Raw genomic sequence first — 16,118 nt, forward strand, 5'->3', positions numbered from 1 at the left:
TCACTATTACATACAAAATAGCCAAGGCGGCTCTCGGGCCCCAAGTGACAGGTTCACGAGCCGCATGCGGCCCGCGGGCCGCAGGTTGCCGACCGCTGCAGTGCTATAGGGCATTATCTAGCAGCTGCTGTACTCCAAAGGTCATCCGACATCTGACATTGGGTCGTCCACAAACGGTGACATACAGATACCTATCTTACGACTTAAATTTATACTTGGGACTTTTGGTGTCACAGACAGAGTACCTAAAACAAATAGGTGTATTATAATAGGTACCTAATAAACGCGTGCAAGAGCCAAACAAGTTTTAATTTGTTTTTGTTTTTTTTTATCGCCAAATGAGATTAGAAGACAAATAGTACCGATATCTAAAAAATTAAAAGGTTACTAATTGTGATTTCAGATGCAAAAAGGCACGCTACTGCTGGTCGGAGTACTAGCAGGTGTGGCGGGCAGTGGCTATGCCAGTGACGACAGTTACTCTGCCCACCGGAAGGCCAAGGGTATAGGCACCCTTTTCCGCTGGAAGCAAATCGACTTCGAATATGAAAATTTACAGACAAGACAAGCTGCTATCGATAGTGGGTGAGTACAGTCAGAAGCATAAACTAAATAAGAAAAAAAATGGCAATTACAAATGTGTACAGGCAACAAAAAGCGAATACAGTGTTCAGTGTTCAGTGTGCATCACAAAATGTCCAACTCAGCAAACTGCTAGCTGTGAAACCAGCGCTAGTATATTCTGTGTAGGGCCCATTCAGAGATCCCACGTATGATAACACTGTGGATAACACTTAAAGATGCATATCGTTGGCTCATTGGATGGGTGACATTTGGAAAATCGCGAGGCACTGCTGTATGAGACAGGCTCAGGACCGCGATAAGTGGAGAACACGAAGAGCGGCATATATTTAGCAGTGGGTGACAGGAGGCTAAAATGATGATGATGATATTGATGATCGTATGAAGGTACGAGACCCTTCATTATGCGTAGCCCGACACGCACTTGGCTGGTTCGCACATTAATATACTTTACTTTTACCCACTGTATTGTAACCGCTTACCTAACCGCTGCAATGGCACCTAATTTACTTCTTGATCAACGAATTTGATTTCCATACATTCCGCAGCGATATGTATCCGCTCGAACAAAGACTAAGCCGATTACTTACGCAATATACACATAACCAAACTAGTTCTTGACGTATGACATACATTTTCTAGGCGGTTCAATCAAACGAACGTAATAACCCTGGGCGTGGAACGGTGGAAGGACCGCGTGTTCGTCAGCACGCCAGCGTGGAAGAAGGGCGTGCCAGTGACGCTCTCAGCCGTCCCCATCGCGGGCTCTAATGAGTCGCCGCTTTTGAAACCTTACCCCAGCTGGGACTGGCATAATGCGGGTATGTAATCTAGCCTAGGTAATATTTATTGGCCATTGATTGTCTTAAGTATTGGGTTGCACCGCACCGAAGGCCTTATGGAATATCACAATTGCCGACTCTACAATTAAATAAAACAGGTATATTACACATTAAAAACAATTAGATTAATTAGTAATTTATAGTAATTAATTAGGTATGAATGTATGCATACCGCTATGAAAGAAAATGATCGGATCGCATTTTCTGAATAATTTTATGTTAAAATAGAGGGCAGTTAAAGACAAGTATATTCATTGTAAATGTATTTTTTTAGCTTAAATAAAATACAGATTTCAATTAAAAACCACATGCACGTATTTTACATTGAGCGTATTTAAATCACCTAAATATATTTTAATATGTAAATATTGGCCAAGAAGTTGCAAACAACCTAAACCTGTATTTCCGTTTTTTAGTGTTCCGTACAAAACTTTGTTTACGGAACACTTATGGGATCACTTCGGTCTTGCAAATCAGTTAATTTTTTATCGAGGAGTGTAATTGTAATAAAACAATATACATGCTCGGTGATAGAATTACAGCATTTAACAATTTATTTTACTTTTTGTTTTAGAAAACTGTACTGGATTCACGTCCGTATTCCGAATGGCCGTCGATCATTGCGGCATCATGTGGGTGCTAGACGCCGGACAAGTTGAAGGTTTTGAAACTCCTCGCCAGATCTGCCCCCCGACAATATTCGCCATTGATCTTGAAACCGATACCGTGCTAGCGCGTTACCCAATTCCAGAAGAATATGTACTCCAGGACTCCTTGATCACTAATATAGTGGTTGACTCCAGGGACCCTCTCTGTAGAGATCTCCACTTGTACATCGCTGATGCACGGCGGTATGGGCTTATCGTATTCAGAAGCTCTGATGAATCATTCTGGAGATTTAGCCACTACACTTTTTATCCGGAACCATTATTGTCCAATTACACTTTACATGGAGTAAATTTCCAATGGTCCGATGGCCTTTTTGGGATGTCCTTAGGCAAACTACATCAAGGAGATAGACCTCTATATTACCATGCAATGTCTAGTTCTTTGGAGTTCGTTGTGATGACATCGGTAATACGTGATCCCTCGCGTGTTAGTAACTCAGTGGATGAATTTAAACTTTTAGGTGAAAGCCGAGGCCCAATAGGGCAAGTCTCGGCATCTGTCATCGATCGCAATGGCGTCATGATCTTTAACCTTGTTTCTCAGGACAGTATAGGTTGTTGGGATACTCGTAAACCATACGAAGACGCCAACCTTGGAGTTGTGGCCCAAAGCAGTAGCACGTTAGTGTTTCCTAATGACTTGCGTATAGATCATGAAGTGCCGCAAATGGCCTGGATAATAACAAACAAACTGCCAATGTATCAATTTAATTTGATAAACCCGAACGAATATAACTTTAGAGTCTTGTATTTAGATCCGGTCAAAGCTGTAGAACATACTATTTGTCAGCCGTAGACAGAATTTGGCATTACTGTTAGGAAAACATTGTTAATAATAAAAAGTGTGAATTTTCTTGGGTTCATAGTTTTACTGTTTACCTAGCTAACTATTTTCCTTTATTAAGTACTACAGTGAAACCTGGATAAGTGAGACTTCAAGGGACGAGCAGATTTGTCTCACTTAAAGAGGTATTTCACTTACCCAGGTTCTCAGTTAGCCAGGTACAAATAAATTTCTGTCTCATTTATAGAGGGTCCCATTAATAGAGGTGAGAATAGAGGATATATCTCAGTTATAGAGGTGGTAAGATAAGGTATTTTGTAATTATGTTTAAATGTTGAGGTAAAATAATCCTTGTCCCTAAATATTTTTTAAGTCTGTTTAAATATTTATTTCAATTTATTTTGAATGATTTTCCAAAGGATAGATTTTTGCAATTAAATTTGATACTGACTTCATTGTGTCTTAGAAATTTATTAAATGAAAATTTGTTTATTCTTGTTACTTATAAAGATTTCAGCTTTCGTTTCGATAGTTTTGAAAACTATATAAAGTAACTAAATGAAACTTGAAGTCGTTAAGACACTATTAAGCAAATGCGGATTTGTGGATAGACTAAGAGTTAGTAAGAATACGGAAATAGATCAATAAAGTCCAAGTTAGAGAGGTCATAGATTGACGTTATCTCCGATACAGAGGTAATTCGTATAAAATTATAAAAAAAAAAACAATTAGGAAAATATAGTCTTATAAATATAGTCTCAGTAAAAGAGGTAAAATACACTCTCTGTCTCAATTATAGAGGTAAATGTGACCATAAAATCACAACAACTAATCCCAGTTATAGAGGTTCGTTTTTTCTCACTAACAGAGGTAATTCAGTGCTAAAGTGTAGGGACCGCGCCATGAGTCCCAGCTATAGAGGTTTCTCACTTATCCAGGTCCCACTTAACCAGGTTTCACTGTATTACCTTTTTCGGCCTCACTATTTTTATGTGAGGAACTTGGATACTGCACTGAATCCTCATTTATTAGACTGTTTTGTCTAGAAGACATATATTCTGCTGATTGTGACTGCATTTTAGTAATAAGGGCACTCAAATCGTTCTTCGATTCAACTGATAAATCATTTTTAGGTCTGATACTGTCGTGTGATTTTATTTTCACTACTTTTTCGCCAAGATTTAATCTAGATTCCTGTTTTAATTTTTGTTCTTGATAACTTATGGCATGCTTTTCTTTCTCCATATTTTCAAGACTAGACATTCGTACACTATTTATTGCCTTTTCTTTCATTAATATGGTATTTTTTTTACTAACAACAGCAATTGGAAGCTGCTCGGAAGTGTCAGTCAATTTACTATTAATGGAACTTTGAACCGTTCTGATCGAATCAAAATTTCGGAGTGTTTGATAATCAGACGAGCCCTTCATAAATATTTGTGGATACAGTCTTAAATAGGAAGCCGTATTTTCTTTACTACTTCCAACTAATGGTGGATTGTCATCAGTTTCATTAGTCAGAGCGGGGCAAGTTTCAAAATGGAGGTTGGCGTTTGACGATGAAACAAGAAGTTGGTGTGACTCAAATAGATCTATTCCTTCGTACTTTGTTTTCCTTAAATACGCGCTTATTCTCAATAACATCAGTACCAATTGCTCTGTAATGCGATCCGCGTTGCGAGGCACCGTTATTTCGTTACCAAAGTAATCTTCGTAAGTTCCTGTAATTGATGAACAGTTGATATTGTCAATACTGCTAGCAATATCTGTACTAGCAGCATCAGTCTTTTTATCTGGATCATCAATTGTTTCCGACGAAGTGTTTGGCACATCAATAGTTACACGAGAAGGAAGCGCCGGTGGATCTGGAAGTTGTGGCCTTTCTAAGTACCTGTATTGCAAAAATGAAAGAACAAATAAAAAATTCGCGGATCGCGTAGGTATCAGTAATCCGTATAATTATAAAATACATTCTGTCTCGTAAATTGCAGTCGATTTATTGTTTACCTAAACTTCACAATTGAGTAGTATTCATTTATGATTTTACTCACCAGTTAGATAATAATCGTCTCCGTAGCTGCGCTTCGCCTAGTAAAGATTTAGTACGCCGTCGTCGTATAGCGAGCTCGAGGCCGTAGTCAAAATCATTCGCTGGCACAGCTTTAGGGAACTTTTGAAACACTGATGCCACTTTCAAAGTCTTATAGTAACTAAAACAATGGAGTTTTATGAGATTTTGCTACTAAGTATTTAGGTACTATTTTTCCCGGTAAGGGAATTATTTGTTTGATGATACAAATATTTTATAATTATTTGTTCCTGAGCCAATGATTATCATCGGTTTTCATGCATGTTTTTTGAATCCATACCATTTTTAGTAGCACACAGAGATTTAAGTCGATATTCGAGTTAAGTCGATATCGTGATATCGAGCCTTGAACCTCTACATCAGCGGTCGGCAACCTTTTAGCAGCCAAGGGCCACATACCTAGCAGCTAACGAAGTGGACGCGGGCCGCACTTTGTTAGTATTTATGACTTTATCAGACATTGTCGTTTGTCAATATTACATACAAAATAGCCAGGGAGGCTCGCGGGCCACGAGTGAGAGGTTCGCGGGCCGCATGCGGCCCGCGGGGTAGCTGGTTGCCGACCGCTGCTCTACATCTTAACGTTGATCAGTTGATAATAATAAAAATTGAAGTGGTTTTACTCAGCAACTTACTTCAGAACAAGCATCCACATATAGACTGAAGGCATGATGGAGGCAATCTTGACGATGACGAACTTGACGCAGGGCGGGCGGGCGGCGCCCACCAGCACGCACGTGCCCAGCCCCAGAGCGAGGCTCAGCAGTTCGCACAGCAGTTTCCTGATCGCCGCCATCAGTAACCATGGCAATACTAAAGTAGGGCGCTCCTCCTGCAGCAAACGGGGTTATTAGAGCTATCCTTTCGCCATTATGAAATTAGATACCTACCTAAAAAAAGCTGACAGAATTACTAATTCGAAAATGTTAGATATTAGTCAATCAACGATGTCCCAAACTACATATTACATACTAATTATGTATATTAAAACCGCATTTCTTCAAACAATTTTTTACATTTTCACTGTAATGTCATTTTAAAGTTATAGACGTAAAGTAAGTAAAAGTAAAAAATCTATATATATAAATGCAAGTGTCCTGACTGACTGACTGACTGATTCATCAACGCAGAGCCGAAACTACAAAAGCCAGAAAGTTGAAATTTGCACACCAGATTGCATTTATAAAGTGTACAAGAGATAAGAAGCGATTTTGAGAAATTCAACCCCTAAGGGGGTTAAAAAGGGGATGAAAGTTTGTATGGGGTTAAAGTTTTCTTTTAAGCTAGGAATTTGAAACTTCGTAAATAGATATATTATTAAAATACAAGAAACTAATTTCAGCGTTTTTGAAAATTCATCCCCTAAGGTGGTGAAAAAGGGGTTGAAAGTTTGTATGGATATCAAAAAATTTTTCAAGTGGTGGACTTGAATCTTTGTATTTAGGGATATTATTAGAAGACAGGAAAAGTAATTTCAGCGTTTTGTAAAATTCATTCCCTACCAGGGTTAAAAAGGGGTTGAAAATATTAATCCATTACAAATGCTTTGAAACTTCGTAGAAAGGCATAATAGCCGATTACAAAAAAAAGTGATTGCAACGTTTTTGGAAATTCAACCCCTAAGGGGGTTAAAAAGGGGATGAAAGTTCGTCTTCGGGTGCAAATTTTATTTTAAGTTAGGAACTTGAAACTTCGTAATAAAGTATCAGATTCAAATACAAGAAAACCAATTTCAGCGTTTTAGAAAATTCATCCCCCAAGGTGGTGAAAAAGGGGTTGAAAGTTTGTATGGATATCAAAAAATTTTTCGAGCGCGGGACTTGAATCTTTGTATTTGGGGATACTATTAAAAGACAATAATAGTAAATTCTGCGTTTTGTAAAATTCATCCCCTAACAGGGTTAAAAAAGGGGATGAAAGTTTGTATGGGGTTAAAGTTTTCTTTTGAGCTACGAATTTGAAACTTCGTTAAAAGATATATTATTAAAATACAAGAAAACTAATTCCAGAGTTTTTGAAAATTCAACCCCTAAGGTGGTGAAAAAGGGGTTGAAAGTTTGAATCCATTACAAATGGTTTTGAAACTTCTTAGAAAGGCATAATAGCCGATTACAAAAAAAAGTGATTGCAACGTTTTTGGAAATTCAACCCCTAAGGGGGTTATAAAGGGGATGAAAGTTCGTCTTCAGGTGCAAATTTTATTTGAAGCTAGGAACTTGAAACTTTGTAAAAAGGTATTATATTGAAATACAAGAAAACTAATTTCAGCGTCTTTGAAAATTCATCCCTATGGTGGTGAAAACGGGGTTGAAAGTTTGTATGGATATCATGCATTTTTTCGAGCGCGGGATTTGAATCTTTGTATTTGGGGATATTATTAGAAGACAATAAAAGTGATTTCAGCGATTTGTAAAATTCATCCCCTAACAGGGTTAAAATGGGGTTCAAAGTTTGAATCCATTACAAATGCTTTGAAACTTCTTAGAAAGACATAATAGCCGATTACAAAAAAAAGTAATTGCAACGTTTTTTGGAAATTCAATCCCTAAGGGGGCTAAAAAGGGGATGAAAATTCGTCTTGGGGTGTAAATTTAATTTTAAGCTAGGAACTTTAACTTTTTGGAAAAAAAGGTAATAAAATAAATTAAAAAACATGAAAACTAATTCAAGCATTTTTGAAAATCATCCCCCAAGGTGGTGAGAAAGGGGTTGAAAGTTTGTATGGAGATCAGATATTTTGTGAGTGCGGAATGCGGAACTTGAATCTTTGTATAAGGGTAGGTATTACCTATTATGAGAATACAATAAAAGTAATTTCAGCAACCAACATCAAAATCCACGTGACTTAAAACTTCATACAACTTGCTAAAAAAGTAAAGTACTTAATTTCAACATTGCTTGGATATGAAAATTATAGGTACTAAAGATGTAAAATGTTGAAGATAAGATTCCACGCGGACGAAGACGCGGGCAGCAGCTATAATAAATATAATACAACCAATACGAAATACCTACTGTCAAAGCATCTGGGTAGGTACTCGTATATAGATGGTCAAGCAAATCTTGTCAGTAGAATAAGGAGCGAAATTAAAATTTTCTATGAGAAGATATCCCTTCGCGCCTACATTTTTCAAATTTGCCGCCTTTTTGTACTAACAAGAACTGCTTGACCAGCTATACCTAATTAATAAAGTTGTCAAAGCGGGTATCACAATTATTTTACATGAAGCAGGATGTATAATTAATTAGCCAGCAGGCAAAGTTCTTACTTGTAATTGTAACATATCTTATGGTACCTACTCATTATTTTATAGTTTTTTTTTGTTATTTGTTGTTGCTCTTATCATATAGGTTTTTTCTAAAAAAAATGTTCCTAAAACGATATCAGTACGAAAACGTATTTAAAAATATAAACGTGTATTTTTAAAGACTTCTAACTACATCTATACTCTACATGTAGAGATAAAATGGGGCATTATCTATGAAAAGGGACCTTATTGTCGATGGCGCTTACGCCGCACAGCGTTGCGCGGCATTGAAATTATATCGGAGCATTGCTAATAATGGCGTAAGCACCATCGACAATAAGGTCCCTTTTCATAGATAACGTCACAAATAGGCAAACCTACAACGTTTAATATTTAGATTACGTACCAGAAAAGCAGGGTATAGCAAGACGATATACGTGGCAAGGTAAATGTAGACGGTGAAGCACTGCACCAACATGATGCCGGATATCATGGTGCGCAGCACTCTTTGCACCGGCATAGATATTTCTGCTGGCATGTTCATCTGCCATACCTAAAACAAACATTTTAGTTAGCTTTTATTTATGATCTCGCAGCTTTGAAAACTAGCGCCAGTATGAAGCATGAGACACATACACACACACACACATACACATACACACACACACACATATATACACACACACACATATATATATATACACACACACACACACACACACATATATACACACACACACATATATATATATATACACACACACACACACACACACACACGCACGCACGCACGCACGCACGCACGCACGCACGCACGCGCACGCGCACGCGCACGTGCACGTACACGCACATGGACACGCACACGCACAAGCGCACGCATACGCACACACACGCACGCACGCACGCACACGATATCGAGATAATTAGATTAATTAGATAAGTAGGTATCTCGCTCTATAGCAGTGTTTTTCAAACTCGTACCTACGAACAAAATGTTTCGATTATGTATTGTTTCAAGGCTGGCAGAGGCTTTGCGCCCCCCAGGGGGTCGGAACCCACGCTTTGTAAAACACTACTCTATAGGTATTGCTGATGTAGTCTGCCGCGTCTCTACTTTAACACTTTCATTGTTAAGCGCCCCATTTCCAATACAAAATTAAAACACCTAGCATAATCTTGGTAGTGAATATGTTAAAGCGTCTTAGTTTTTTTTTAAATCTTTATTTAACGAGCTTAGTCTAAAAGACGATACCGCTCAATAGTACACATCAAAAAATGTTCTTACAATACAATTAAAAGCTAAACAATTAATTCTTTTCGTCTTCGGGTGTTGCCATCACCATACTGTACAAAGCTCTCGCTTCCCTTGATTGAGGGAAAGCAAGCGTCTTAGTTGAACTCCCAACTCTCCACGTGTTATTATATGAACCTTATTCCTTTCTTTAAGTGATACACTTACCTGTTTCAAATTAGCGTTAACCTTAAACAAAGTTGCATCGAAAATGGTTCGCAGGAGACCAAGGATTGTCCACAGACACACCTCGGACTGCACGTTCATGCCCACGTAGGATAGAATATTTACCATGGTACTAAATCAAGAATATATGTAGTACTTGTTAGTACATCTGAGAAAGATGGTAAATTAGGTGCAAGTGGAATTATTTGACCATTTCTATTTTAATACAACAGTGACAACAAATTAGACATACATGGTTTGACTTTTGACTGACGTTGATACAGATAAGATATGCTAAAACTGTCCTAAGGTTTTGTTTAAAGAGAAAAGTAAGTATAAGGTTTTGTTTTTTAATCTCAGAGGTCTCATATATATACCTATTATACTACTCTTTGCTCAGAGGGCCTAGGGCAAAGAGTAGTATAATATGCCTAGGGCAAGCCTAGAGCAAAGAGTAGTATAATATATAGATAGGACAGCCTAGGGCGAGGCAGATGCCGAATTTCGATTTTCGTGAACAACAATTCGGGCAGCACCACAGAATAAATAATAGTACTAGGTACAGAAAACTCACTCTCTAAAAAACGCGTCTGTTACGATCAGCACAGATATGGCCGCTAGGTGGCGACAGCGCCACGCGCGGCTTATGGCAAACCCCAAAATTGGGGCCGAACGGATGAACTTTTAGCTAGCTAAGCGACGAAATCGCGGAGTGAGCCACGCCTGGCAGCACACGCAGTACAGTTCCGCATAAATAATCTCTCTCTCTCTCTCTCTCTCTCTATAGTTTCAGTTTTTTTGGAAATTCATCCCAACCACATGAAAAATATCTGCGGTTTCGAAACGGTTTCGAGAATTCAATTGAAAATAAATACTTTTTGACTTGATACTATGCAGAAAGACAAAGTGACACACAAATGTCACAGTTATCAAATTATTAACCGAACTGTTAGGCTACAAATATAATGACCACCAAAAAATACTTTGGTACCCTAAATAAAAAAATCAAGCTTACCAAAAAAAATTACTGAACACCAAAAAAATAAGGCCTAAAAATACAAAAGTACCACCGTTTTAATTACGACTGCCCTTCAATTTGTATTCAAATACCAAATATATTGAATGACCACCAAAAATCATTAATGATCACCAAATCTTGAAGACCAAATTAATGCAATATTTTCACCTAATTAAACCACTATGATTACCAAAAAATGTATACATATTACCAAATAAAGTAAACTGATGCCAAAATTACTAGACCCTCCCGCTCAACCCCCCGTACCCCGCAACGCATACCTACCTAGCATTTCGTTATGCTACTAGAAAAGTAAGTTAAACTGCTATCAGTTAAGTGGGTTAGATTAGGTTAGCACTGCGACCCTTACAGAAACGAAATGGTACTATAAAAGTAGGTTAGGTTAGGTTTGAACTGCGACCTTAAAGAAACGAAATGCTACTATAAAAGTGGGTTAGGTTAGGTTAGAACTGCGATCCTCACAGAACCGAAATGCTACTAGAAAAGTGGGTTAGGTTAGGTTTGAACTGCGACCCTTACAGAAAAGAAATGCTACTGGAAAAGTGGGTTAGGTTAGGTTTGAACTGCGACTCATACAGAAAATAAATGCTACTAGAAAAGTAGGTTAGGTTAGGTTTGAACTGCGACCCTTACAGAAAAGGAATGCTATCAGAAAAGTGGGTTAGGTTAGGTTTGAATTGCGACCCTTACAGAAACCAAGTGCTACTAGAAAAATGGGTTAGGATAGGTTTGAACTGCGACCCTTACAGAAAAGAAATGCTACTGGCAAAAGGCGACGAGGTGGATTAATTAATTTTATAGTATTATATTAAATATTTTCATTTTAATAAAAATGTGGTTAATTACTATTTGGTGGTCATTTACTGCAGGACACCATCGCAAGCGCAGACTTCTGGCCGAAGGGTGTGGTGTTTCGGCGGTACCGGGGCAACCTGCCGAATCCTACACCAAGTCAGACAACGCAACGGAGCCACGCTGTTACGTAGTCGCCCAAATCTAATGTTTAATTTGTCTTTGGTTTTTATTTGTTTCTTTGTACTTATTGTATTTTATTTTGTAGTTTCACAGTGCCTTGGTTTTACTGTAATGCTGTGTTACTTATTTGACTAATAATAAATAATAAATAAATAAATAAATTTACTATTTTTGGGTTTACAATGATTATTTTGGAGTAATTTGCTTTAATAGGATAGCAAGATTTAAAAATTTGGTTATAATTTTACATTAAAATGGTGTTCTAATTTTGGTGGTCATTTACTATTTTTGGGTTTACAATGAATATTTTTGTGTCATTTTCTTTAATAGGATAGCAAGATATAATAATTTGGATATCGTTTCACATTATAATGGGGTTTGAAATTTGGTAATCATTTACTATTTTTGGGTTAATAATGATTAGTTTGGTGTTATTTTCTTTAAAAGGATAGTAAAATGTAATAAAATTGGTAATCATTTCACATTAAAATGGTGTTATAATTTTGGTGATCATTCATTATTTTAGGGTGGTAAAATATATTTTTTTGGTATTAAATTTTACTAAATCTGGTGATCAGTTAAATAGCAGCCGAACTGTTATTCCCTTCAGCACAATTTTTAAGCAGAATTACAAGGATCAATGTATAAAAATCCTCGCGGCAAAAACTAGTGAGGCAAAAAAATTCTTAATGACAAAAGAAAATGCATTTTGCATTCCATAATACACTCCTGGATCCCGGTTAAATAGAGAGTTATGTTATGGTGCGATTTACTTAACTTATTTGTAATGGTTTCACGGTTACCTCTAAAGGTTTTGATTAGCTTATTAACGGCTTTGACATTGAGGATGTGGCATTATGTATTACACGATCATAAAGACAACTACAACATTTAACCCACAACTGTTGCAGTAGCGTAACTCACATATTCAGAGAATGAATAGCATGAGGGTTATGTCAGCATAATCGTCATCGCATGCGTCAGTGAACAGCAGGCCCGCGAGCAGATTGCCGCATGTACCTAGTGAGTTGTTGACGGTTCTCGCCTCGCCTCAAACAGTCGACACACGATCTTTGGCGGGACTACACTGCGCGTTTCCTTCCAACTTTTCCCGGGTCTTTTATTCAGTGTTGCGAACTATTTTCTCGTTAGCTTATTCAATGTTAATGTATCAGGAAGTGATAAAACAAGTGTCGTAAAGTGTCACCATCGTGGTCACCATACATCAAGAAGTGTATAAGTTTTTAACAACTCGGAAGTATCGGTAAGCTATTAATTATGCATACCTAGTTTAGATAAGCATGATCTTATTTACATTCATCTTGTTGTTACAGCGAGGCCTTGATTTAGTTAGAGAATACATTTGTGTTGCGTCCTTACCTTGGAAGGCATGAGCAGTAGATTATTTATATTTTAATTATTTTAAAGACGCGGCTTCTTGGCGCGCGCAGGTACGCGTATCCGAGAATAACACCGTAAATTATCTAAAGAATATAAAAAGGGTAATAAAGAAACAAAGTTATGACCATCATAAGGAAATTTATGCAATAACTATCCAAACCATATCGAGCGTCTGCTTTTAAATCCCAAGCTTCTGGTTCGTTGCGTTTGTAAATAAATCAAGGCACGTGGCTTGGTTATCAGTTTTTAAGGCAAAAGTTACTTCTTTGAGTGAATAAACCTGCAAATATTTTTTTCTTTATTAACAACCGATAAAGTAATTAATGGCTTTTTCGACTGGCAACTTCACGAAGTTTACAGGAGCAAAAAATCACCTTTCGCGCCGAGGTACACAAACGCGAGACGCTGAGCGCTAGAATCTATTTTTGCGACATCCGCCTCGTTATTAACCGTAGCATTGACACAAATGCGAGGGGAAATATTTTTAAACGGTATTGGACAGAAAACATGAGTTGTGCCGTTGTGTGGGCAACTGGGCAGTGGGCAGCGTCGGCGTCCCGAACTTGGTAAACAACGGCCTACACTGCTTTGCACCTTAATCTCACTTGCCGTACAAGGTCTTATAGTGTCTTAATAGGTACTTCCTTACTAAAGTTATGAATTCCATTTCTGTAAGTTACACTACCTACTTGGATAACATCTTATTAAAAAAAACTGAACACTCCATTTTTAGCATGGTGTAAGTACCTAAAACAACTCAAGTTTTTTTATGAGGTGTTTTACCTAAAACGTCGCAGTCGTGAAAAGCATTATATGGTCCTATTATAAAACGTTCAGATAACCTATAACGGTTCACCGGAAACACTTGTGCCAACACAAGCGAAAGAAATCCCCGAAAAAGTATCGCGACTATCGCGAGAGAAGGAATGCTAACATCCGTGAAGCCGGTGTTTCGACAGGCGGCAAAAAACAATAAAGCAAAAACTAAGACAACTTAAAACAATCATTTAGCTTATGAAGTCGTTTTTTGCTACTAACCTTTTTGCTGTGTTGTGAACTAAAAACAAAGAAAAGGATAAAAGGAATTAAGATTTGAAAGTACATACTTAGGTATACCTAGGTACGCAATTTTCTTCACCGTAAATTTAATATTTGCCCTTATAAATACGGTAGAATCTCTTATATAAATATGTATGAAGTAGAGTCAAAATTAGACGTTATTGTCCGCTTAATTATTTGTACAAATTGATGACGAAGTGTTTCGATATTTTGATGATATTTTTGGTTATTTGGTAAAAGGAGTAGCCACTCCCATACCACCCTTTAAAATGTAGAAACACGTCGTTAAAAATGAGTCCAAAGAAATGAGGTGTTTGAAATGCCCAACATTATATTGAGCCAATATTAAAGGAAATCCGTGGAACACGGTTTTTGATCAAATACAGCAAAGTAAATGCCAGCATAGTAGCACCATCTAAAACTCGCGATAGAAAACATTTCAAGTTCTAAACAAGTGCTTTACGGTACTAATTGGTCATATCAACAGCGGTACAGTAGCAGGCGCGCCTGACATTCTTGATGCCTGTGAGAATATGTGGCCTTGCCTGGGTTCCCGACTCTCCTTACTTGGAGTCTCTTCATAAGGCAATGTAAACACTTAGAACACAGTTCATCTACGCTTTCTAAGTATCGACCCAGAAATATGTGTACATTAAATAGTTTCCCTTAGGTAAGTAAGTATATGGTTTCGTTTATACCTTATGGTGCTCCTACATTAACTGTTATAAAATGTTATATCACACGATGTTATACATTTTATAACAGTCAATGTGGCAGCACCATAACAGTACACAGCTATTGAAACTAGCGATCAGGTTCGTACTTTTTATATATAACTGCTGTATTTGTCAAATGTATATTTGACAGAAGAAAATAGTTCTGGAGGAATATTTGTTTTATAAGGTTATGGGCCTAGCAGAACAATTAATCAACATTTTTTGTTGAGCACACAAGTCATTGGCCCACTGTTTAATTAGCGGTGTATTTGGTGCAAAGGTGAAACGACTGCGCTTCTGTTAGGTTGCTCCATCTTTGTGGCCCCTGTTTAGACTCTCATTAACGCAGTTATTAACGGCCTAAAAGAAGAAAAAAGGAGGTTGGGAAATACGGTCGGCTATTATTACATAGTCGCTGAACACTACAAGGAACGAATATATTGTCTAATTTTGTTAACACGAAACACTACAAAAAGTATTTAGTTCCAGAACTGAAAAAAACTGCAAATGCTGCACACAGAAATACGTTTTAAAATCTTTACCTAACAAAATGGTGCTAATGTAAAATGCAATAGCTGTGACATTAGTATTAGGTAACAAAATCTAAGCAAGAATTTCGGACCGAATTCCAGAAAATTATGTTTCCATCTTTTCTTTAAACTATGGGTATTTTATCTATAACATAACCGACCGTTATTTTATACCATAGGTATGGATACCAGAATTACTGCTTAACAAAGCTTGTTCTGTGCGTGGCCTGTGAGCACGGTCCTGTGACCGACCGCAGCTCTGAGTCACGTGGGTATTGGGTTGCACTCCGCAGTCGCTCAAGATGATGTCATCGACTTATTCAATCGATCTTAAGTCTAGCCGCAATCTGGATCATTTTGACCCTATGATCCGACTGATAAATATAAATTCTGGTTACCTACACTTTACAAAACTTGAAAAATATAAAACTGGAAACCTTACTTATTATACCTATAATATTCGAGCGGTAAAAATATAGTTCAACATTTATACAAATTTAAGTGCCAATGTTCTTGGTTGTTTTTCGTTGTTTATCAAGTTATCAGAGGCAATATGTAGGACTGTAGGTATACGACGATTCAGAATATACGTGTAAGTCTGTAAGATGTGATTTTAAATATTTGAAATTCCACATAGCGCAATATTAATTATGTTTAGTTTATCTATACTTACCGTAATAAAGTTTATACCTACCTAGAAGTGAAGGTTAAAGATGACTTAAAAGGCTG

At 37.3% G+C, this 16,118-nt stretch overlaps 3 protein-coding genes across 4 annotated transcripts in view; 2 read left to right on the forward strand and 1 right to left on the reverse strand.

The window, feature by feature from the left end:
* Positions 1 to 16,118, forward strand: part of LOC134667309 (ubiquitin carboxyl-terminal hydrolase 4) — a 358,087-nt gene that overhangs the window by 137,540 nt on the left and 204,429 nt on the right. The window lies entirely within an intron of this gene.
* On the forward strand, positions 403 to 2,949 carry LOC134667291 (protein yellow-like). Its single transcript, XM_063524633.1, has 3 exons — positions 403 to 585; positions 1,225 to 1,403; positions 1,999 to 2,949. Exons 1-3 carry the CDS (start codon positions 404 to 406, stop codon positions 2,886 to 2,888), a joined length of 1,251 nt encoding a protein of 416 aa, XP_063380703.1. The 5' UTR covers position 403; the 3' UTR covers positions 2,889 to 2,949.
* On the reverse strand, positions 4,430 to 9,927 carry LOC134667630 (uncharacterized). Of its 2 annotated transcripts, none has more exons than XM_063525055.1 (5): positions 9,673 to 9,927; positions 8,620 to 8,766; positions 5,601 to 5,797; positions 4,928 to 5,086; positions 4,430 to 4,597 (listed from the first exon to the last, which is right to left on the reverse strand). In XM_063525055.1, the coding sequence occupies exons 1-5, from the start codon at positions 9,796 to 9,798 to the stop codon at positions 4,573 to 4,575; spliced, it is 654 nt and encodes a 217-aa protein (XP_063381125.1). In that variant the 5' UTR covers positions 9,799 to 9,927; the 3' UTR covers positions 4,430 to 4,572. The 2 variants fall into 2 exon arrangements, with proteins under 2 accessions (XP_063381125.1, XP_063381126.1); XM_063525056.1 differs by lacking the exon at positions 4,430 to 4,597 and adding an exon at positions 4,604 to 4,741.

Source organism: Cydia fagiglandana, chromosome 9, assembly GCF_963556715.1.
Source record: "Cydia fagiglandana chromosome 9, ilCydFagi1.1, whole genome shotgun sequence".
Lineage (NCBI taxonomy): Eukaryota > Metazoa > Arthropoda > Insecta > Lepidoptera > Tortricidae > Cydia > Cydia fagiglandana.

Coding starts and splice junctions, on each gene's coding strand:
- LOC134667291 (XM_063524633.1), top strand. CDS start 404: ATGCAAAAAGGCACGCTACTGCTGGTCGGAGTACTAGCAGGTGTGGCG. Junction 586..1,224: donor CAAGCTGCTATCGATAGTGG/GTGAGTACAGTC, acceptor TACATTTTCTAG/GCGGTTCAATCAAACGAACG. Junction 1,404..1,998: donor CTGGGACTGGCATAATGCGG/GTATGTAATCTA, acceptor TTTTTGTTTTAG/AAAACTGTACTGGATTCACG.
- LOC134667630 (XM_063525055.1), bottom strand. CDS start 9,798: ATGGTAAATATTCTATCCTACGTGGGCATGAACGTGCAGTCCGAGGTG. Junction 5,798..8,619: donor TGCTATACCCTGCTTTTCTG/GTACGTAATCTA, acceptor CGTTTGCTGCAG/GAGGAGCGCCCTACTTTAGT. Junction 5,087..5,600: donor ATGTGGATGCTTGTTCTGAA/GTAAGTTGCTGA, acceptor CCATTGTTTTAG/TTACTATAAGACTTTGAAAG.